Source organism: Nematostella vectensis, chromosome 2 (assembly GCF_932526225.1).
Source record: "Nematostella vectensis chromosome 2, jaNemVect1.1, whole genome shotgun sequence".
NCBI classification, from domain to species: domain Eukaryota; kingdom Metazoa; phylum Cnidaria; class Anthozoa; order Actiniaria; family Edwardsiidae; genus Nematostella; species Nematostella vectensis.
Genome location: NC_064035.1, coordinates 11,095,504 through 11,119,953, shown reverse-complemented (window position 1 = coordinate 11,119,953; position 24,450 = coordinate 11,095,504). Strand labels below are relative to the sequence as shown.

The 24,450-nt window shown below is 41.0% G+C and overlaps 1 protein-coding gene across 3 annotated transcripts; it reads right to left on the bottom strand.

Annotated features, from left to right (window-relative positions):
• Nucleotides 1-182: 182 nt before the first annotated feature.
• On the bottom strand, nucleotides 183-24,426 carry LOC5521136 (bifunctional glutamate/proline--tRNA ligase-like). Of its 3 annotated transcripts, none has more exons than XM_032366239.2 (34): nucleotides 24,223-24,426; nucleotides 19,439-19,523; nucleotides 19,243-19,342; nucleotides 19,017-19,170; nucleotides 18,763-18,911; nucleotides 18,563-18,651; nucleotides 17,802-17,928; nucleotides 17,315-17,507; nucleotides 15,410-15,581; nucleotides 14,815-14,939; nucleotides 14,552-14,660; nucleotides 13,842-13,986; nucleotides 13,498-13,608; nucleotides 12,018-12,154; nucleotides 11,872-11,926; nucleotides 11,303-11,455; nucleotides 10,818-10,930; nucleotides 10,252-10,339; nucleotides 8,771-8,941; nucleotides 7,460-7,708; nucleotides 6,858-7,090; nucleotides 6,433-6,578; nucleotides 5,872-5,987; nucleotides 5,352-5,424; nucleotides 4,592-4,671; nucleotides 4,341-4,442; nucleotides 3,753-3,908; nucleotides 3,192-3,392; nucleotides 2,523-2,696; nucleotides 2,273-2,356; nucleotides 1,990-2,066; nucleotides 1,257-1,335; nucleotides 622-686; nucleotides 183-472 (listed from the first exon to the last, which is right to left on the bottom strand). In XM_032366239.2, exons 1-34 carry the CDS (start codon nucleotides 24,371-24,373, stop codon nucleotides 316-318), a joined length of 4,419 nt encoding a protein of 1,472 aa, XP_032222130.2. In that variant the 5' UTR covers nucleotides 24,374-24,426; the 3' UTR covers nucleotides 183-315. The 3 variants fall into 3 exon arrangements, with proteins under 3 accessions (XP_032222130.2, XP_048579210.1, XP_048579211.1); XM_048723253.1 differs by lacking the exon at nucleotides 24,223-24,426 and adding an exon at nucleotides 20,061-20,151; XM_048723254.1 differs by lacking the exon at nucleotides 7,460-7,708.
• Between the last annotated feature and the right edge of the window lie 24 nt (nucleotides 24,427-24,450).

Genomic DNA, 24,450 nt, shown 5'->3' with positions numbered 1-24,450 from the left:
TCTCGGTGTAGCCACAGAACACACTAAATCATGGAGTTCAGTCAAGTCTGTCAGTCGAGCTTAGGTGGTGAAGGTTCGGATTTGGAAGCGTAATTCAATTCTCATCTCTGTATCCCCTCCTTATATTATACTTCCAATATACTACCTTTCCCCCACACTTCCATTACATAAAACTAGCAGAATTTGTTATTCATTTTCATTTATTTCGAGATTTTTCGTTATTTGAAGGTCGGGCAAATATCTGGCAATCAGACCTTCTCCTGTGCATTTGATCTGTCTGCCTATACCTTGCTACAAGCGATTCTAGCGGAGAATTTAGTAACTCCTGCCGAAGAGTGTGTAGAATTTCGCGGCGCGCCCACAGTCTGGATGGACGCACTTTGTGTCAGCGGTAATCTGTGCGGGCTGGTTGAATGGGATGCACAGCGCCTTGGCTCCCATCGCAGGAGCACCAGGTTCGAGAACCTCTTCCCTGTGGGTAGCAAAGAAACCATGGTCACGTCGAGGAAACAAATGAAACACAAAGGAGGGGTTGTCTAAAGTATAGTGTTGAGGTTGTTGGTTCGTCTAAACTACATGGGGGGAGGGAGGGGAGGTTGAGGTGTCTTAAGAGTAGCGTACTTAGTGCTGTCCTTCTTGATTTTATCTTCGCACGGGCTCTCGCCACAGAACGGTGCTTGGATAATCTGCAGGAAACATGTGGCGGATTAGAGCATGAATTGAAACTAATCAGAATGCAAGGTTATATCCAACCACCTCTTTGTCATATTCACACACCTTTTTGCTATATCAACGCACCTTTTTGTCATATCCACCCACCTTTTTGTCATATCTACCCACATTTTTTACATATCCACCCTCGTTTTTGTCATATTCACCCACCATTTTGTCATATCCACCCACCTTTTTGTCATATCCACCCACCTTTTTGTCATATTCACCCACCATTTTGTCATATCCACCCACCTTTTTGTCATATCCACCCACCTTTTTGTTATATCCACCCACCATTTTGTCCTATCCACCCACCATTTTGTCATATCCACCTACGTTTTTGACATATCCACCCATTTTTTTTACATATCCACCCATTTTTTGTCTTATCCACCCACTTTTTTGTCATATCCACCCACCATTTTGTCATATCCACCCACATTTTTGTCATATCCACCCACGTTTTTGACATATCCACCCACCTTTTTGTCTTATCCAATTTTTTTGTCATATCCACCCACTTTTGTGTCATATCCACCCACCTTTTTGTTGTCGAGCATTGAGGTGAACTCCTGCCAGCTAGTGGTGACGGCGAGATGTTCCTCCAAGTCTTTCTTGGCGCTGCGAAAGAAATGAAAAAGAACGGTTAACTCAATGTGTTGAGGGTGGAAACAGGAGAGGCAGCAGGTTGGTGGTTGGACTCGTCCTCGTCGCCTCAAAATATATAGCTAAACGGTTGCGAATCACTGGACAAAAACAAATTTTGCTACTTGTTTAAAATATAGTTGGAACAGTTCTCAGTTCTCTGCAAATTGTGATGGAGCTATAGGCATATGGGCAGTTAAGGCTGGTATAGTGGATAATGTGTTAGCATCACAGGTGGAGGGGGAATACATGTGTCTGAATGAAATTTAGACGAAGTTAAACCGAGTCACGATCACGCGCCCTTGGGCCGAATTGCCGGCCCCTGGTCAGGAGAAGGACCACCCCGCGCCTTTCTTGCACTGGCAGCGTTTCTAGTGAGACAAACAACGCTTACCTAAGATCCACGGATTTCAGTCCCCACCCACCCTCCCAAAAGCTTATGGAAAGTATATTCCACTGAGAAATCAGTGTGACAGGTATCCCCTGTGGCAAGGAGCTGTGGCTCGGTTGCCATGGTTCCTTAGGTAGCGCTTGGTCGGGCGACCAGTACGCGCTCCGATACCAAACCCCGATTAACCTGACGATTAGTTTATAAGAAAGATATTCAAAATACTAGATATGAGCACTCACGTCTCGAACATCTCGTTCTGGATCACTTCCAGCGTCTCCTGGATACTGCCAACAAAGCCTTCGTGTTGGATCGTGTGCTAAGGAAAGGGATCGGCAATAAAAATTATTACAAAGCAGCCCTCTAACAACGCCGTCAAGAATATCACTATGCGCGCAAGGGACTGGACGGCAATGCCAGCCTCGCACACCACTTCTTGCTCTTGGTGTTTAAGAGGTGTGGATATCGGCGCGGGGGTATAAGACGATGCGGGAAAAGGGCCCTAGCATGCGGAACAAGTCTTACCTTACTACGGTCATGTCTGCGAACGAGGACAAACTTGTTGTTCTTGACATCGCGTGGCCCAACCTCAATACGAATAGGGACTCCCTGAAAGACAACAATATGTTAATATTCTCCCAACCGTAGAACGTTTTTACCATCCTTTTGTATGATCAATAAAGATGAGTGTATCTAAATCTTGACGCCGTCTATGCTTCTAAACTGAGACGAGTTGCTTTTAATCATTTAAAAACTTGGGAAGTGAGTTATTTACCTTGAGCTCCCAGTGGTTGAACTTCCACCCTGGGGAGTGGTGTTCGTTGAAGTCGCCCTTAGCTCGGATTCCTGCAGCCTTCAGTTCACGCTCATACTGCTTACAGCGGTCCAGGATGGCCGCCTTCTCAGCCTCTGGCAAAGTTACTGTTATGCCGCATGGGATAATCACAACCTGGACAATAATAGGGTATAAGACGCTTGCGTGCACATGTGAGACGCTTGCGTTCACATGTAAGACGCTTGCGTTCACATATAAGACACTTTCGTGCACATGTAAGACGCAAATTGCGTGCAAATGTAAGACGCTTGTGTGCCCATATTTCAATGTCAATTGGGTGGTTAAATAGGGAGGAACGCGACATTTGGGAAACAAATTAAAAGCACCCGTCCGTTGTAGTATCCGCATATCGCTTTGATTCCAGAGCGGACGGCTGCGAAAACAGCGCCATTTTAGAGTTGATGACAACAGTCAACCATTTTGTTAACGAAACCATCATTTTGGTCCTTTTTCAATACATAATACAATTTGTCACCACAGCGCATCCATATATCCATCCATATAACATATATATAAACTGAGTTAACTATCCACATCACATATATATAAACTGAGTTGACTATATAGTTGTGGTCTTCAAGTCCGTTGATCCAATTTCTTTTTTCATACCTGTAACGTAGCTACCCTAGGGGGCAGTACGAGTCCCTGGTCATCTCCATGAACCATAGTCAGTACGCCTATCGTACGCGTTGTGATACCCCACGAGTTCTGGTAGACGTAACGCTTCTCTTGGACATTTGGGTCCGGATCTTCGAACACAATATCAAACATCTTGGAAAAGTTCTGGCCTAGATGATGGGAGGTGGCACCCTAGAGAGAAAATCAAACGTCTCGTAAGCAAACGCTATACGGAGACCTAAGGGTCATAACCCAGGGCCCCTGGCTTAAAGTTAAATATGTTTGCCACGCTTCAGCCCTTAAGTGACCGGCGCTAATCGGACCAGGTTATTATCGATCAAAAGGCCTCTTATTGATCTAGACACACCTGAAGATAAACATACCTCTAGATTGATCGAAATGCCTCGCTCTTGTTGGCCAAGACCAAGATAGATCGGAATGCCTCATGCTTATTGGACGAGTACTAAACAGAACTAAATGCCTTGCGCTTATTGGCCAATATCTAGATATAACTGAATGCCTCGCGTTTTATTGGCCCAGACCTAGACAGACCTGAATGCCTCGCCCACTGGCGGAGATGTAGACTTCCACGGTAGTGGTGAAGTCGCCGCCTGCAAACTTCTCTTTCTCGGTCTTGCGGCCGCAGATGGTCGGGATTGCCATGAGGTACTCATAAATCTGCTGGTAAAGTCCCAGTATTGTGTGGACCTAAGGAAAAAGAAAATTGTCTTTACATCATCAGCTTTTAGTCTAAAAAAATCGTTCGTACGATCATTTTCATACTTCTGCTCATTCAAAATTCGCCTCGAATCTGATCATACATAGAGTTCATTTACGGTGTTGTTTAAGGTGGTATTCAGACTTTTTATTACGGACTTTTTTTTACCTGCGCCCTTTTTTAATTGCAACTTTTTTTTGCGAGACAAGTTGTTTTAAGGGTTGTAAAACGCGCAACATCGTTCTTCAACGTATTTTACAGAAGTTTATTGTTGGTCATTTAACCCATTTTCTTACCCCGTTTTCTATTCAATACAACAATATATTAAGACCATGGGAAATATCAAACTTATGAGGAAACAATTTACATGACGGAAGGTGTAATAAATGTGCAATATTTTTGACGTAAAGAATAAGTTTCACCTCCTCGATGGCGGACTCTTGGTCAGCATACGCAGTGTGACCCTCCTGCCAGAGGAACTCGCGGGTGCGTAGAAACGGTTGTGGGTGTTTGAACTCCCATCGCTACAGAGAAAAAAAGTTAATCTACAAATATTAGCCGTGAAGCAAGCGATCCTGTGTGTTTTACATTAGAGAGACTAGGACGTCTATTAACAAGCTATATATATATAGAGAGAGAACGGCGGGTTGGAATTATCGATTCTAATACGTACCACTACGTTGTTCCATTGGTTGAAAAGCAGAGGGAGATCGCGATGAGACTGGATCCACTTCGCGTATGCAGGATACATTACTGAGGATACCCAAAAGGCAAAAACACATTACTGAGGAAACCCAAAAGGCAAAGATAAATTACTGAGGAAACCCAGAAGGCAAGGATACATTACTGAGGAAACCTAGAAGGCAAAGATACATTACTGAGGAAACCCAAAAGGCAAAGATACATTACTGAGGAACCCAAAAGGCAAGGATACATTACTGAGAAACCCAAAACAAAAGACAAGGATACATTACTGAGGGAACCCAGAAGGCAACGATACATTACTGAGGGAACCCAAAAGACAAGGGTACATTACTGAGGAAACCCAAAAGGCAAGGATACATTACTGAGGAAACCCAAAAGGCAAAGATACATTTCTGAGGGAACCCAAAAGACAAGGGTACATTACTGAGGAAACCCAGAAGGCAAAGATACATTACTGAGAAAACCCAAAAGGCAAGGATACATTACTGAGGAAACCCAAAAGGCAAAGATACATTACTGAGGAAACCCAAAAGTCAAGGAAACATTACTGAGGAAACCCAGAAGGCAAAGATACATTACTAAGGCAACCCAAAAGGCAAGAATACATTACTGAGGAAACCCAGAAGGCAAAGATACATTACTGATGGCAACGAAAGGTAAATGAGGGAGGGGGAGGGGGGGAGGGAGGGTTCACAATTCGCATAGCCGCCATAGCATCAAACATGTACCTGTCTCGCTGGTTGGTCTTATAGCGATGGGCTCCGCCAGTTCTGACTGTCCAGACCTGGTGACCCATGCAACCTAGAGGTCGAAAAAGCAGCTTCACCATGAGGTAGGGAAGGTTCACCCATAATTACATGCCATTATCAATCAAAACAACGAACATTTTGTAATAACACCTGTATGAATCGCTTTTGCAATACATTAGACTAAATCACAAAATTAACCAGGATTGTTACAAAATGGTTACTTTTTTCATGTAGAGATCTTGAAAGTAACATCAGCTCAGTGGACATAAGACAATATGGTGATACTGCATCACAAAATATAAGAACGAGCCATTTCCTATGACGTAATGATAGTTGTCCTCTTAACACAAACAAAGTAGCATCCCCGAAAGCGTTTTTAACGCCTACGTTTGGGGCTAAGAAAACGAATTTAGAAACCCGAGACTATGAATGGTAATATATCAAAGAGGAGCTTTGTTCATGGATTAGATAAGAACAGTATAACATACGAATAACATACCTCAGGCGCAAAGTCGGCAATGTGAGTCTTCTCTCTTTCCAGGGCTGCATGCGACACGAACATGGGAAAGTACACGTTCTCAACTCCCAGCTTCTTGATCTCCGCGTCAAAAAACTCTGATACAAACACAAGTACGATCAACATCTTTCCTAAACAAACCTTCAACTCCACAGGCCTCTCTCCGAGACTTATAAAACATAAGGTTTTACGAGTCAAGGTTAGAACAAGTATGATTGCGTTGATGCGCGATATGGGCTATCTTCTTAAGAGTAGACAATTGCACCGTAAACTGTACGCGGTGATTTCATTATTCCTTTCACGTGTCTAGTCTGCCCCCTCCTAAATAGGTTAATGCAATGTGTTATTGTGTTTAGGGAGACGGCACAACGTCCGTGACCGAAAGGAGAGAGAAATGTCGAGAGCAAAGACGATACCCTTTCTTTCCGAAATATGTTTAAAAAAAGCATTACATTATATACCTTAACTTCGGGGTTTATTTTACTCACGGTCTGCTCCAGACCAAGGAAAACAGACGAGGGATCATAGATGAGGACGCCTCACCTTTTATACGCTCCCAGATGGCGTATGACCAAGCTCTAAGTATGTAACACCCACTGACGTCATAGTACTCGATCATCTCGGACCGCGTGATCACCTGTGAGTACCATTCACTCAGATTCTCACTCTTCTTTGCCTCAAGACCAAGCCTGCAGCGACAAAGACATCAATCCCGGTGAAATATCTAAAAGGTCAGCCCTCAAAGCCTATCGGTATTATCTGAGACGAGAATAAATAACTACACGAGGATGTCTATACGAGAGTAAATAACTACATTAATGGTAATGGCATTCAAACAGATTTTCGAAAAGGATGGAAAAGGATTGTGCCAGCACATATCCCCCCCCCCCCCCCACCAACATAAACACAGGAGTACTCAGTGACGTCACACAACTCATTCTCACCCCCTACCCCAAAACAAAACTCACCTGGACTTTTTTTTCAAGCCAGCACCATCATCGTCGCCTCCCTCTGTCATCTTGGGCTTTTCTTGTTTCGACTCTTTCGGTTTCTTCGCCTCTTTGGGTTTCTTCTCCTCGGGTTTGTTGTCTTTCTTCTTATCCTTTTTTGGATTTCCAGCGCCAGGGACGTCTGTGCCTGTCATTGTCTTGTAATCTGCTTTAAGCTTGAGAAGAACAGCTACTTCTGCATCAACCGTACCCTGGAAACAAAAACATTATCTAAGACAACCATGGGGCAGAAAAAACTGCTTCCAGGTATTGTTTTCTTGCTTTTAAGCAAATGCCACTTGAAAGCTAACAGTCTAAATACAATGTGTTGAAGTCAAAGGCATTTCAAGTCACAAAGTGCGTGTGTGTTGTCGAAGAGAACTCATGGTAAGTAGAACAAGCAACCACAGACCCACCATTCAAAGCTGCAATGAAATCCGTGCTTACGGCTACAGAGCGACCATAAAACATTACCACGAAGAAAATCGATGTCACAAATAAAACGAAGACTTGTCTGCGTGAAGGGTTAATGCACAAACGTGATCACATAGATCTATTCTAAAGAATTACCGCCTACATACCTTATGAGCCCCCTGTGTCTTGAGTGAGCGGACTTTGTCACCCTGCTGGGTGATGGTAGCAAGCAGTTCTTGTGCAGCCTCTGAGAGGGCGGGCGCAGACTCTGCTTGCTTCCCTGGCTGTTTCGCCTCTTGTTTGGTGTCTTTCTTCTTTTCCTTTTTGGGCTTGCCTCCAGCCACCTCCTCCCCCGTCAGGTCTTTGTACTGGGCCTTCAGTTTGAGTAACGTTGCTACGGCTGCATCAACGTCTTTCTGCGGAGGTTTCAGATCGATTCGTTCATCATTTTAAAAAGATGGAAGCGCACATGCTTTCTCTATCTAAAGTTGTATTTCTGATCAAACAAACATTAAGCAAGGCATAAGGCATTTTTTCTTTGTATTAGATGCTAAATGCTCCCTAATCAGGGCACAATACAGAAACAATAAGAAAATGTTAGAGGGCACAGCCACGCTCATACAGGTCATGTCCTTAGAATTTTTAAAAGATATTAGGGGAGGGGGTGGGGGGACGTGCCCCCAGTGCCTCCTGCTACGGCCCTGCAAATGCCGAAGACTTGATGTGATCTGATATATGGAGTGTGTCATGGCATGTTCGTATTTCTCTACTCTTTACAGTGATTTCGGCGTTAAGTAACGTACACGAGATCAACGCGTGATTTCAATAACCTAATCAGCTCTTCCAGGTTTCTGTGCACGTACTGTAACGTTAAGCAGCGTGATATAGATGAGATCAAAATGCGATTTTAGTAGTAATCTAGGGCCGGTTCCTAAAAAGCAGGTAAGCTCTAGCCCCAGGGATAAATACAGTTATCTTTATTTGGATAAAAAAAATGTTATCTTTGATTGGATAAAAAAGGTTATATTTGATTGGATAAAAAAAGGTTATATTTGATAGGATAAAAAAAGGTTATCTTTGATTGGATTAAAAAAGGTTATTTTGATTGGATAAAAAAAGGTTATCTTTGATTGGATAAAAAAGGTTATCTTTGATTGGATAAAAAAGGTTATATTTTAATGGATAAAAAGGACATTTATCCTCGGTTAGCATTAACCTGCTTTCTAGGAACCCGGCCATGATAGGCTCTTCCAGTTTTGAGTGTGCGTACTTAAGGCTGCGTTGGGTGATTAACGCGTGATTTCAGTATTTACCTGATCGGCTCTTCGAGGTTTGTGTGCAAGTATAGTTTAACACTACGCAGCTTGATGTACACGTGATTAGCGCGTGATTTCAATAGTTACATAATCGGCCCTTCCTGTTTTGAGTGCGCGTACTTAACGCTACGTTGGGTGATTAACACGTGATTTCAAAACTACCTTATCGGCCCCTCCAGTCTTGAGCGTGCGCACTTTGTCGCCCTGTTGCGTTATTTCCCCCATGAGCTTCTCAACGGCCGCTGGATCAGCCAATGGCTTGGCTTGGGCTGGTTCGGCGTTTGCGTTCTTGTTATTCGACTTGTTGGCTTGCTCCCTCTTCCCGCCATCAGACTAGACACGTGAAAGAAATAATGAAATCACCTCTTACAGTTTACGGTGCAATTGTCTACTCTTAATTGAAGTACTACTATTGATATACTTACGAAAAGCATTGAGAGAAAACCCTACCTCTCATAACACCATACTAATACTCCAAATGAAAATGGGAACCGAATGTTAAACATCTCCCTACTATTCCTCGAAAGCTTGAATGTCTAACATGTCGCGAGAAGAGTTTGAAAAATAATCCTTTATTATATATTACGAACAAAAAACCGCAAGTATAAAACAGACCTGTATTCCTGTAGCTTGTAAAAGAAAAGGCATTTTTGAGAAATCTTCAGCTCGCCAAGAGCATCACCGTTGTTTCTGTTAGTCCTTTATTCAAATCAGAACCAAAGTCACGTGATCATTACTCGTTTATGAGAACGGGTACCAGCGATGATCAACAGCGTGACAATAAATCAAAAGCTAAACTAAAGCTAAACATTCCCGATATAATACGGCGTGAGGCACTATTGAGGAGTATTTTTACTCGTACAAAACACAAATTCATAAGGACAAAATATAAATTGTTTCCAATGAGTGATGTTTCCATAGTAACGAGATTTTCCCAGCTGCACTGCTAACATACGACAACTCTAGAAAGTAATCACCCTATCGTCAAGCATACTGTTATACGAAATCGTGAGAGGATGAATGTCGAAAGTAGGTGCAAAAAGTGATGAGGGATAATTGAAAACGATGGCATCTTAAAATTTCAATCTTTGTTTATTAAAGCGAACGTTTTAGTGAACGTTATCGTCAGAAAAGGATGCAAAACTGTTTTGTTGTCAAAAAGAGTTGGCTTCTTTTCTATGCGGGGATCTTAAGATGACGAGTTCCTTGTATGTACCCTTTGATTTACCATTAAAAAAAAAACAATACGAAAGCGAGATTATGATCAGGAATTGTAGTAAAACTTCTACGATTTTGGACCAGTGTATAATTAAAATCAATGCAGTTGGATCGGGAATCAAAGCAAAGAATGGAGATCAAAATAACGTATTAAAAAGGCACTTTGGTTATGCTTCCAAGGATTTCCTGTATCAAGCGTGAGAGCAAAACGAATTCAGATGACCAGCAGTATTTAAAAACTAGAGTGTTTAGGGGCGGTGATCATGTTATTTTTGTCCCTCGCTGTTGCAATCTCGTTTCCAGAGCCCACGCACCTCTTTGCCAGCGGCAAGGTACAAGGCCGCCGGCACAAAGGTACGTGGGCTCTGGGAACAAGATTGTAACTGTTGGCAAACCATGCCTGCCTACGCATGCGCAGTGTGTACCTTGCCCTTGGCACCGCTAGGTTGTGTCTTGGTATGACCATCTGGGACACTGAATAGCACACAAGGACTTGCTTGACCAGTGTGACGGCTAAGAAGTGGAGAGAAAAAAAACTGCTTTTTTCAACAATAGTTGAGATTTTAATGTTGGTAAAAAAAAAAAAGAAACGGAAAAGTTCTAACTAACTATCTGCGTAACATTAGCTAGCAGTAACAAAACTAAAAAAGTGAAAACCAAAACAACAACAAAAACACGAAGGAAGTTGTTCAAGTTTGGGAACCTTGTGGTCAAACTTCTGATTTATTCTTATCAAAGAATACTGCCCATCTGTCACTCCCTAGCTATGTATGGTTCACATCTGAAAATACAACTACTGGCCTACTCACGATATTTGATTGAAAGTAAATTAGGTACTGGCTTGAATAAGCCAATGGAAATGGGTTCTTTGAGTGACTCGGGATTGAGCGGAAGCATAAAATGGCGGCGTGATTGGCCTTCATTTAGCAACATCTACGAGGTAGCGTGTGTAGTAGAAGTCAACACTTATTTTCATGTAATCGAATCAAACCTTGTGGGTTCGTAGGGCTGATCACAGATGAAGAAGCCACGCCTTTGAAGTTGGATGACGTCACCTTTTTTGACGGAAGCTAGCTCTGGTTCACCAGCAAGGATCACTTCGGTCTGTTATAGAAACACACACACAAGCATTTAGTTAGTGTACTGTACAGTGCACAATGTACAGTGATAACTAGTAGAATTCAAAATATAAATTAAGAAACGCAGTGTACAATATAAATCAATGCAGTTGGATCACAGGCCATTGGTGAGATTTCAGAACTAAACTAAGCAAACACACAATTAAACAAAACACACCTCCCCTAACTTAGATTTACATGTTTCTCCTTTTGAAATTAAAATGAGTTATTTCCGTTGTATCTTGGGTAAGTTAGAATAAAATGAGCCCTGATATCAAATTACTAATCGTTAATAATGAAACTTCCCGTACGCAAATTATTAATCATTACGTATGCAACTTCCACCACTTCTTCTCACCTTTGAGTTTTTGTTGACAAACTGTTTGAAGTCATCTGTTTTGGTGATAATTCCTTTGCTGATGAGGTTATCAAAGTTCACCATTACTGCAGGTATAGTGGGCGCGGTAGGCGTGTCGGCTAGCCATGTCAGCTTTGTCGTCTTTTTATAATCCTGGAAAAGTCATGTGGCAATTTACAAACAAGGGTGCACCAATAATAAAAATATCATTTCCTATGTTAATCACAATCAAAAGCGCATTTCTGAATTACAGTTACATGTGAAATCTACGCAAGTAAATTCTCTTTGCAATTTCAGCACTGAATCTGCAATGACTGAAATAAACGCGTCGTATAATGCAAGCAAAGAGCTCAATGTAGTGCAATAAAAAAGGTGTTTACCCTGTGTTTTTATAGCCGTCATTTGGATTTTGAGTGGCTACGAATCGCTTGAGGCCGGTTTTTCGCTATAAACACTGGGTAAACGCCTGCAGGCTAGCAGCTCCTGTATAGTTGTATCATAAGACTGCAATTCAAATGTTTTTTGTTTATGAACAGTGGAGTATGACCCAATAGTGGGCTATTGTGTACCTTGTTGTCAAGATGGAGTTCTCCCTCAATTGACTCAATCTTTCCCTTTGAATTTCTGGCAAATAAGTACAACCAAATTAATGAATAACTATTTCCAGTGCATCTTTGATTAAAGTAAAAAATACAGTAGCCTAAGATTAACTGACCTGTTAATTTTGGAAACTTTAGTGTTTCCCCAGTTAATGAGAGTGACCATGTCACCCACAGACAAACTCTCTGCATCCTCACCCTCAAGCATCACCCTCGGACCACGCCAGATAGCCTTAGTCCCAACATCTGGATTCTACAAGTATGGATAAGCAAGCATATGAGATTGATCTAACAAATCACAGATACATATGAACATCGTAACTATGGATAAGCACGCACATAAGATTGATCTGACAAATCACAAATATGAAAATTGTAAGAATGGATAAGCACACACATAAGATTGGTCTAACAAATTATAAATATGAAGATCTCTACTAGTATGATGCAAACACATGAGATTCATCTGACAAATCACACATATGAAATTTATATCTGGGTAAGTACGATAAGAACACATTTGAAATTCATCAGAGAGGGTGAACATGTCTGGGTACGTATAAGAATATGTCTGGGTATAAGAACATGTCTGGGTATGAGAACATGTCTGGGTATGAGAACATGTCTGGGTATGAGAACATGTCTGGGTATGAGAACATGTCTGGGTATAAGAACATGTCTGGGTATAAGAACATGTCTGAGTATAAGAACATGTCTGGGTATAAAAACATGTCTGGGTATAAGACCATGTTTGGGTATAAGAACAAGTCTGTGATTAAGAACATGCCTGGGTATGAGAACATGTCTGGGTATGAGAACATGCCTGGGTATGAGAACATGCCTGGGTATGAGAACATGTCTAGGTATAAAACATATCTGGGTATAAAACATGTCTGGGTATAAAAACATGTCTGGGTATAAAAACATGTCTGGGTATAAAAACATGTCTGGGTATAAAAACATGTCTGAGTATAAAAACATGTCTGAGTACATAAAAGACCATGTCTGGGTATAAGAACATGTCTGGGTATAAGAACATGTCTGGGTATGAGAACATGTCTGGGTATAAGAACATGTCTGAGTACATAAAAGACCATGTCTGGGTATGAGAACATGTCTGGGTATAAGAACATGTCTGTGTATAAGAACATGCCTGGGTATGAGAACATGTCTGGGTATGAGAACATGTCTGGGTATAAAACATGTCTGGGTATAAAACATATCTGGGTATAAAACATGTCTGGGTTTAAAAACATGTCTGGGTATAAAAACATGTCTGGGTATAAAAACATGTCTGAGTATAAAAACATGTCTGAGTACATAAAAGACCATGTCTGGGTATGAGAACATGTCTGGGTATAAGAACATGTCTGGGTATAAGAACATGTCTGGGTAAATTAACATGTATGGGTATATTAACATGTATGGGTATAAGAACATGTATGGGTATAAAAAAATGTCTGGGTATGAGAATATGCCTAAATGGAAGAAAATAAAATCCATCTTCTAACAAATAACAGTGCCTAAACATTACATAAATTCTGCTGGTTAAGGTGTGTTTAGGATTAGATATAAAGTTAGGTGTGTTTACTATACCTTGGGATGTAGTGCACACTGATGTTTTTCCTCCTTAGCTGCAGGAAGTAGGAATGGAATCATAGCACTATGCTGCAGTGCTGTGTACCGAGGGGCAATAGGATCGATCACCTTTGTGAAAGAACAAACATTAATATGACATAGCTACTAAAGAAATATATGGTATGTATGTGTAAACAAGAAAACTGAAAAAAGGTTGTAATTGAAAAAATATATATTGTGCATGCCTATGCATTGGGAACATTAAGAAATGTATGAGAAGTGTTGAAGTAGTTGGTTGAACGTGCAGTTTTGAAATAGTTTGTACATACATACATACATACAGTATAACTGGGAATAATCACCTTTTTGTTAATAGCCCAGATTTTATCCCACTCCATATGCACATTTGCCTTGGAGGAGCCTTGTAACACGATAAATTCACGCAGACCTTCGACTGTCATCCCTCGCCGCAGCACACCTCGCACTGTGGGGAAACGAGGATCATCCCTGCATAAAGAACAAGATAGTCATTTTACAGAAAGATTAAGAAAGAGTTAAGACCCAAGGCTTTTAGCTTAATAGATACAATCCCAAGGGCCTTATATGATTGACAAACGTCATCAAACAAAGTACTGTTATAGTAAAACTACAAACAGTAACAAACACATAACCAACAGAAATCTGTGGATCACGTTATTCAAACCATAAAGCATGTATATAGAAAAATAATTTCTATAAATAGGCAATTCAAAAGGAAAACTACAGTATCAGCCACATTGGTATGGGCATAACTGTCACAAAAACTATTTTGTACTGTGTCAGAATTTTAGCTCAGCAAATAAAAGAATGTAGGAAGTAAGTAATCCTTTTCAAAGAAATACAGGGGGTTGCACAGCCACTTGGCTGCCAAAAAGTGCATCAATAGTTATTGGAGGATCACCGCAAAGGTAAAGAACGTTAGGTAAAGAACCAAACAGAGTCAATCATGAAATAAATACATTCAAAACCTTAAAGTATTTTTTCAATGGTGGCCAAAACACAATATATGTTATGATGCAGCAGGAATGATTACCATCCATCCACAAGACCTTGATCAACAAGCCAAGTCAACTTGCGCTTGGACATGACAGTGTTCTGCAGTGTTAGTCGACTAAACTCATAGATGTGTGGCTTGCGTAGACCTGTAAAACAGAATGATTCAGTCAAGTGTAATATCACATGTATAAAGTACAAAAAACACTATAAATACCTATACTAGCTAAACAACTGTGTTACAGCGATGAATATGACCCACAAAAAAATAAGGAATTGTGATCAATGTGCAGTTATACACACCAAGTGCATCAAGAAGCCAGTAGTATTGGGGGTCCCTATCATGATACTCTGTCGTCCTTAGTGCATGGGTCACACCCTCAAGACTGTCCACAATAGGACATGCAAAGTCATATATTGGGTAGACTCTGAATGTGAAAGCAAGCATAGAAGATTAGCATATCCTACAGTAATCATGTGCAGTTAATTTCCTCCCACCCCCTAGCATCCCTCGGCTCCCAGTTTTATTCCTCCCCTTCGCATTTGACTAGTACCTGGTCTTACCTCCTGATGATAAACCTTGTGCTAGAATACACGTAAGGTTGCTTTACATTTCGAAGAGCTCTAAGAAATATCCCACCTTTCCATTTTGTAACTCTATATATTTGTTTTTGACATCACCATTCTTGCCATTCCACGCCATCATATATGTTCCACATTTTCCTCCCTTCCAGATTATCTATCCACCTAACAGCCCCCCCCCTCCCACCACCCACCCACCCCAGGTGCTTTGGTACGAATACCTGCCTTCAACCGAAAATTTCATATCGTAAATATTGTAAGTACTCAACGAAACAGGTCATTTTATCTGACAGGTCAATTTATACAGTGCGCTTACTTGTATTTGTTCCCAGTACGGATGTGTGTTTCTGGTTTGCATCTGTAGATAGTAGGGTCCCTGAGGGTGCCGTTAGGAGACTGGTAATCTATCTTGGCGCGTATACAGCAGCTCTGGCCATACTCTGTACCTCTCTTCATCTCATCCCACATTTGGAGATTCTTCTCAACAGCTGGTGATAGCATACATCACAAGAAACTTCAAGAGTAGGCAATGGCTAGTTCATAAAATGGCAGTAGGAGAAAAATAGGTTGTACTCTTGATTGCTTCAATAGGCATTTGGGGAGGGGCATATATCTAAATTTCCATCTCATCTATAAATCAAAATGTGCAAGGAGCAAAAATCCCCCAAGAATCATAAAAGAAAGCTTTAAATAACATTATACAGGGCTTCTGGAATTAACCGCTTGTGGGGAAGCGCGTAATTTGGCTTTCTCCGCGTAATCCTGCGTAATTTGGCAAAATTTTGAAAGACAAAACATTTAAGTGCACAGCTGATGTGTTCTTTTAGGGTTCTTACCTCTATTTCTCGTAAAAAAAAGAGAGATATTCTTCGTAAGAGTGCGATATTTTGAACTGAATTCGGAAAACAAATAAAATGACTAGGCGATCTTCGCTAAACGGCGAAGGCCTACGACTAATAACAAAATACCTTTTTTAATTGGCTGGTGGGAAGGAGCCAATGAAAACTTGCAAAAAATTAACCTTTTCAAGTTATTTTGTGCTTTCCTTCGGTACATAATGTAGTTTGGACGCAACAGTTGAAATTCCATGTAATTAAGTGCGTAATTCAGTAAAGAATCACGCAAAATTTTGATTTTTAAAGAAAAATGTCTTGCAAAATTCCGCATAATTTAGCACGTAATGATTGATTTTCCACATAATTTAGCGCATAATCTAGCAAAGAATCCCGCATAATTTTGAGTTTTTTTTCCGCGTAATTCCAAAAGCCCTGATTATAATAATGGAGCAGAGATATTGTTACTTCCCTTCTAACATACAGTCCCCCCCCATCTTCACAGTATATGAAGTGTATTGTACCTCTATTTGGGGGTGCTTATTCATACTTTCCTTTTAGGCGAGGTGCTTATGCTCATTAGGCTCCGACTCAAGGGAGGCACTTAATAATCACAGAATACAACAGCTGCGTACAGTTGAATAAACCCATTAAAAGGGGCATTGCTTGAACCCGTTCAGGAGAGGCCCTTGGGGTGGGAATGTTCAGTATTACTCAGTTCCACATTTGTGTATTGCTAGCATTTATGATGATCCGTATGGAAAGCATGGCTAATAAAATCCCGGCTCTGAACTTAGTTACAGTTCAGGGTTTAATTCAGGGGATTAATACAGTAGCTTTTTGGATTGACAGATCCTGACCTTAGATGGTACATGGATTAAAGATTTAAAGAAATAAATAGAGCGGATTGTTGGATTCTTAAAATGAACAGATGACGGATCTTTTTGAAATTTCAATTTGGATTTCATATTCTGATACAGATCGTACTGCGGATTTTGCGATTTTTTTACAATTTTTTACAAAAAATCACATGAAGGCCCTGGACCATCCTATTAGGGTTTTAGTCTATCATGTGTTGCAGATTCGGATTGAAGCAAATCTTTGTGCAGATAGGCAGATTGTTTGGAAAAAAACAGTGGGTTGGCAGTTTCAGAGACCCATACAACCCCTTTTAAGTCTAGATTTGCTGTTTGCAGCACCCAAGTTCATGCCCTTTTCATAAGATTAGGGAATTGCTCATAAGCCTAAATACGGTACAGTATCTCTACCGGAATCCAGAGGACAACAAGTTCCTGTATGGAACTACAGTTAACAGTACATCAACTGGGAAGCTTCAATCTTTTTTTCTTATTACAGTATTATTCTTTTGGAAGCTGTGCAAAACTTACAGTTATCCCTGTTAGCTGATTTGATTTTCTGATCACGCTCCTCTTTCATCCTTTCAGGTGCTGTGTCATCGGCGTATGCTTTATCCATCCTCAACATCTTCTCACAGTAGCCGATAAGGGTATCAAAGTGATCAGATGTGTGCGTGAACTTGTCAAACTTGAACTCCAACATCTCAAGGTCTTTTAAAATAACCTACAAATAAAGGAATCAGAACTTTGTCAAAAGCAATTGTCTTTATGGTGCATTTAATTAGGATATCCATAATTTTATAGCTAAATTCGCTGTTGCGCAACCTCCACGAATAAAAAATTCCTTTCTTTGTTTGGGAATAGCGCGTAGTCAATCAAACCAAACAATCAAAACCACCCCCAAATCTTGTGAATAGGCGCTATTCCCAAACGAAGACAAGGATTTTAGGTATGACTGACAAGGGATCTTTTTAAATCTACTAAAATAGATAAAGATTGGAATTAGTAGTGAACTTACTTCTTCAAAATGAGCATTTTCTTTAGCAGGGTTGGTGTCGTCAAACCTCATGATTAAGGTTCCTTCGTACATGTTCTTGTAATACTGGTTCAACAATGCTGCTTTAGCATGGCCAATATGAAGATACCTAAAAAAAGAGATCCTTTTATTAGTCAAATAAGAACTTCAACACAATAGTACTGTATCTTCAGGGCTGAAAGAAGCCTACTAGTTGTGTCATTTTTGCAGCTAGATTTTTCCAAAATTAAGCACGTGATAAACGGTTATATGGTCATAAACAATTAGACAACAAACACTTCAAACAGTCAAACAGTGCATAAAAAAATAATTTATGCAGTACACTTGAAGATGTGCTCACTATATAAAACCATTCAGGTGAGCTTCCAGCAAAAGTTGCATGTACTGCACTGCACTGTGCTGTAAGTCTATATCACAGGTAGATTTGGACTCTCATAATTGTGATGAGAACTTGGCCATATACTGTAAGACATATGCACTTCATATGTATTTCATTTGCATGTGGGCTGCGCCTCGCCGATTAATAATATCTAATTTCTATTTCAGAATTTGCAAACTAGAAGCATTGGTGATCATGTTTGCCAAAGATCAGATTGATTGCACACTGGAAGGGGCTACTAAATGGGTTTCAATTTGGATGACTTTTTTAAAACAATTACCCGTGAGAGGCCTTTTAAAATAGAAAACACAAGGCAAAGAGTAAGAGCTTGGAGAGCCTGAAAGGTTGCTAATTTATTACTTACCCGCTAGCCTCTGGGGGAAATCTGGTGACAACATTACCCATTGATGCACCAGGCAAATCAATGTATTTCCCCTCTTGCTTCATCTTTGTCTAATAGATATAAGAAAATAAATACTGTAACCATGGATGAACAAATCCTAAACATCAACAAAATCCAACTGCATCTGAAATATTCAAATCCCTAAAGTCCACCGTTCATACCCCTGAAGAACCATTGTTAGAACCATTGTTAGTGTTGTTTCCAGGTAGAGATGATGCAATCTGCTTGAATGGCTCCTGCGCAAGGCAGTGCTTGTACCATCTACAGATGTGCTGGGCATTCTTCACAGATGTTGCCAGTTTGTTGTTTGCTATAAAATAATGTTATGAGATGAGATTGACATTTCCATTCTTAAATTTTCAGATAAAAATAATAATAAAAATATTGAAGACTTCCTCGAATAATTGCATTTTACCATTTATTGCGGCCCAGACCGCAAAATCTGCAAGGGTGACTGATGGTCCAACCAGAAAGGCCACTGGTGCAAGACTTCGATCCAACAGTTTGAGGGCCTGGTCAACATTACAGCCATTCTGGCAGCGAGAGCTGAATTCAAGCCAATGGTCAACCTATTCAGAAAAAAAGATAAAACACTTTAATAGGTCAAATAGTGGATTTGATACTACCACCATAACTCTCACCTCGGAGGCCTGCAAAGCTCCTTTACCATACAGCCCATTTGAAGGTGACAGCCTGGCAAGATAGCGGGCTATATTGTGGTCACCAGTCAGGGTAAAATTCCTGAAAGACAGAGCAGTCGAGAACTTAGTGCAATACTCACTAATCCTAGATACTTCAATAAGGATTATTCTCTAAGGTTTCGAGTTAAACGCTTACTCATTTATTTTTAGACTTGTGTTGTCCCCCCATTCCAACTTTACCAAGCCAGAGTTCTTGAGATGTTCAGCTGCCAGGAGAGTCACTGCAGAGATAGCAATAAGTACAAAACTAAGGTTAATGGTCTTTATCTGTGAAGCAGCCACAATCTTAAAGACCATAAATATAAATTGTGTGAGTAACCTTCTAGTGTTACAAAAGAAATCCATAAAAATTATAACAGGTATAGCCAATTGTTAAAAATCGATTTTATCGAATGATTCCTGAAATTGTTAAAAATTGTTAGGGAAAATAAAAGGGCGGAAATAGATAATATTGATTTTTTTATTGGTCCAATTTCAACAGAAACTTAGAAAAACGTTTTTATCCATGAGAGAAGGGCCAAAAAGGCAAACTAACAAATGACGAGGGAGACATGAGAACAACCTTTAGCCAGTAATGCAGGCGTTTACCTGCCAAAAAAAAAAACATTTAATAGCGATTAATAGCTGCCGTCTTGGACTTTGGACAAAAATGAGAAACGGGAGGAGGGGGGTAGAAAATTTGATAAAGACAACAGGTAAACACCTGCATTCTCATTTTCTGTATAATTATAGTACTGCTTAGGGTGGAGTGAATGTACCATTTCGCGTGTAGACATGTCCCTTTACCAAGTAGAAAGCATTTTCCCTAAAAAGGCAGTTACGTGAAACTGGCATATAGTGGCAAGCATTTACAACTGGGCACTTATCTACGACCTATTTTGAGTTTATAATGACTGGCCGATCTCAACCATGTGAAAGCCATGAATTTGATAAGTTGTAAAGAGAATACGATTAAGAAAATATGATAAATAAACTGATCTCGGTGATCTATTTAGAGTTTATCAGTTGACTGGTTGATCTCCGGCGACCACGTGAAAGCCACAGATTTAACCAGATGTAAAGAAAATATGATTATGTAAATTGCTGTTGTAAATGGGTTGCCTGATCGTTGAATGTCCCCAACTTTTTGAATTATAAAAAAAAACATGTGCTATTCAGGCAAAAACATGTTGGTTGTGGGGTAGTGTCGTTATGGGTCAAACATGTTGGTTGTGGGGTAGTGTCGTTATGGGTCAAACATGTTGGTTGTGGGGTAATGTCATTATGGGTCAAACATGTTGGTTGTGGGGAAGTGTCGTTATGGGTCAAACATGTTGGTTGTGGGGTAGTGTCGTTATGGGTCAAACATGTTGGTTGTGGGGTAGTGTCGTTATGGGTAAAACATGTTGGTTGTGGGGTAGTGTCGTTATGGGTCAAACATGTTGGTTGTGGGGAAGTGTCGTTATGGGTCAAACATGTTGGTTGTGGGGTAGTGTCGTTATGGGTCAAACATGTTGGTTGTGGGGTAGTGTCGTTATGGGTAAAAAATGTTGGTTGTGGGGTAGTGTCGTTATGGGTCAAACATGTTGGTTGTGGGGTAGTGTCATTATGGATCAAACATGTTGGTTGTGGGGTAGTGTCGTTATGGGTCAAACATGTTGGTTGTGGGGAAGTGTCGTTATGGGTCAAACATGTTGGTTGTGGGGTAGTGTCGTTATGGGTCGAACATGTTGGTTGTTGGGTAGTGTCATTATGGGTCAAACATGTTGGTTGTGGGGTAGTGTCGTTATGGGTCAAACATGTTGGTTGTGGGGAAGTGTCGTTATGGGTCAAACATGTTGGTTGTGGGGAAGTGTCGTTATGGGTAAAACATGTTGGTTGTGGGTAGTGTCGTTATGGATCAAACATGTTGGTTGTGGGGTAGTGTCGTTATGGGTCAAACATGTTGGTTGTGGGGTAGTGTCGTTATGGGTCAAACATGTTGGTTGTGGGGTAGTGTTGTTATGGGTCAAACATGTTGGTTGTGGGGTAGTGTCGTTATGGGTCAAACATGTTGGTTGTGGGGAAGTGTCGTTATGGGGGGTAGTGTCGTTATGGGTCAAACATGTTGGTTGTTGGTTCAAACATGTTGGTTGTGGGGTAGTGTTGTTATGGGGGGTAGTGTCGTTATGGGTCAAACATGTTGGTTGTGGGGTAGTGTCGTTATGGGTCAAACATGTTGGTTGTGGGGTAGTGTCGTTATGGGTAAAAAATGTTGGTTGCGGGGTAGTGTCGTTATGGGTCAAACATGTTGGTTGTGGGGTAGTGTCATTATGGGTCAAACATGTTGGTTGTGGGGTAGTGTCGTTATGGGTCAAACATGTTGGTTGTGGGGTAGTGTCATTATGGGTCAAACATGTTGGTTGTGGGGTAGTGTCGTTATGGGTCAAACATGTTGGTTGTGGGGTAGTGTCATTATGGGTCAAACATGTTGGTTGTGGGGAAGTGTCGTTATGGGGGGTAGTGTCGTTATGGGTCAAACATGTTGGTTGTGGGGAAGTGTCGTTATGGGGGGAAGTGTCGTTATGGGTCAAACATGTTGGTTGTGGGGAAGTGTCGTTATGGGGGGAAGTGTCGTATTGGGTCAAACATGTTGGTTGTGGGGTAGTGTCGTTATGGGTCAAACATGTTGGTTGTGGGGTAGTGTCGTTATGGGTCTAACATGTTGGTTGTGGGGTAGTGTCGTTATGGTTCAAACATGTTGGTTGTGGGGTAGTGTCGTTATGGGGGGTAGTGTTGTTATGGGTCAAACATGTTGGTTGTGGGGTAGTGTCATTATGGGTAAAACATGTTGGTTGTGGGGTAGTGTTGTTATGGGTCAAACATGTTGGTTGTGGGGTAGTGTCATTATGGGGGGTAGTGTCGTTATGGGTCAAACATGTTGGTTGTGGGGAAGTGTCGTTATGGGTCAAACATGTTGGTTATGGGGTAGTGTCATTATGGGTAAAACATGTTGGTTGTGGGGTAGTGTCGTTATGGGTCAAACATGTTGGTTGTGGGGTAGTGTCGTTATGGGTCAAACATGTTGGTTGTGGGGTAGTGTCGTTATGGGTCAAACATGTTGGTTGTGGGGTAGTGTCGTTATGGGTCAAACATGTTGGTTGTGGGGAAGTGTCATTATGGGGGGTAGTGTCGTTATGGGTCAAACATGTTGGTTGTGGGGTAGTGTCATTATGGGTCAAACATGTTGGTTGTGGGGTAATGTCGTTATGGGTCAAACATGTTGGTTGTGGGGTAGTGTCATTATGGGTCAAACATGTTGGTTGTTGGGTAGTGTCATTATGGGTAAAACATGTTGGTTGTGGGGAAGTGTCGTAATGGGGGGTAGTGTCGTTATGGGTCAAACATGTTGGTTGTGGGGTAGTGTCATTATATGTCAAACATGTTGGTTGTGGGGTAGTGTCATTATGGGTAAAACATGTTGGTTGTGGGGAAGTGTCGTTATGGGGGGTAGTGTCGTTATGGGTCTAACATGTTGGTTGTGGGGTAGTGTCGTTATGGGTCAAACATGTTGGTTGTGGGGAAGTGTCGTTATGGGGGGTAGTGTCGTTATGGGTCAAACATGTTGGTTGTGGGGTAGTGTCGTTATGGGTCTAACATGTTGGTTGTGGGGTAGTGTCGTTATGGGTCAAACATGTTGGTTGTGGGGTAGTGTCGTTATGGGTCTAACATGTTGGTTGTGGGGTAGTGTCGTTATGGGTCAAACATGTTGGTTGTGGGGTAGTGTCATTATGGGTAAAACATGTTGGTTGTGGGGAAGTGTCGTTATGGGGGGTAGTGTCGTTATGGGTCAAACATGTTGGTTGTGGGGTAGTGTCATTATGGGTAAAACATGTTGGTTGTGGGGTAGTGTCGTTATGGGTCAAACATGTTGGTTGTGGGGTAGTGTCATTATGGGTCAAACATGTTGGTTGTGGGGTAGTGTCGTTATGGGTCAAACATGTTGGTTGTGGGGTAGTGTCGTTATGGATCAAACATGTTGGTTGTGGGGAAGTGTTGTTATGGGTCAAACATGTTGGTTGTGGGGTAGTGTCGTTATGGGTAAAACATGTTGGTTGTGGGGTAGTGTCGTAATGGGTCAAACATATTGGTTGTGAGGTAGTGTTGCTTTGGGTCAAACATGTTGGTTGTGGGGTATTGTCATTATGGGTCAAACATGTTGGTTGTGGGGTAGTGTCGTTATGTGTCAAACATGTTGGTTGTGGGGTAGTGTTGTTATGGATCGAACATGTTGGTTGTGGGGTAGTGTTGTTATGGGTGAAACATGTTGGTTGTGGGGTAGTGTTGTTATGGGTCATCAAAATGCATTTTCTGGTTAGCATTCACTTGGTATATAAAAAACCTGACATGTTATTAGTTAATTACTTGTGTCAGGGTAGAAAGAGCTGTGCTGACCTGGTTGGTTTCCATTGCGTTAAAGATTAAATTTAATCGATACAATTCAATCAAGCGATAAAATTCCTTAATTTTTTTTTTCGATTCATCGATCGCCCATTTGGTAATAATTTTTAACGATTGACTAGACCGGGAATGAAATGATGATGTATGATGCACTTTTTAAAAATTACATTTTATAAACTATATTAAAATATGCAAAATGACAGTACCATGCAAGGCGAATCCAGAGTATAAAAAGAAGGCTGCTATATGTTTTGATTGACTGAAGCCATTAATATTTTGAATGGCTTCAATATCAAATTCATAGGGACGCACAGACTATGTAGAGTAAAAGTTGTCTGAACCATATCTACGATGCCTTTTATCGATTCACTCAACCGATCGTACAAAACAAACGTTTTAAATAAAGAACTATTTAAACTTGATCCATTAAAGTTAATCAGAACTCCAAGTGAAGTCCAATTACAAATGTTCTTTAGGGAAAGGTTGTCTTCGGTTGCTTACCAACTGGAGGCTTATTCGAGCTTGCGATCACAGTATGTCCAGTCATACTTGAAAAAGAATTCACAGAGCACAGCGACCTAGCTCGTTGAACAACACTAAATGGCAATTTGACCGGCCTGACTGGTATAAGTAGAAGGCAACGTGTCCACATGCAATACCGGTGTAATAAATACAGGCAAAAGGAACGTGTGAAAGCAGACGCTGACCTATATGCGCGCCCGCGAGTTC

Bases quoted from the DNA above. Each gene is read 5' to 3' on its own strand.
- LOC5521136 (XM_032366239.2), bottom strand. From the start codon at position 24,373: ATGTGGACACGTTGCCTTCTACTTATACCAGTCAGGCCGGTCAAATTG. The intron at 19,343-19,438 runs GTAAGCGTTTAA...TCTGTCTTTCAG, and splicing joins ACAAGTCTAAAAATAAATGA to GAATTTTACCCTGACTGGTG. The intron at 5,425-5,871 runs GTATGTTATTCG...TTCGACCTCTAG, and splicing joins TTGCCGACTTTGCGCCTGAG to GTTGCATGGGTCACCAGGTC.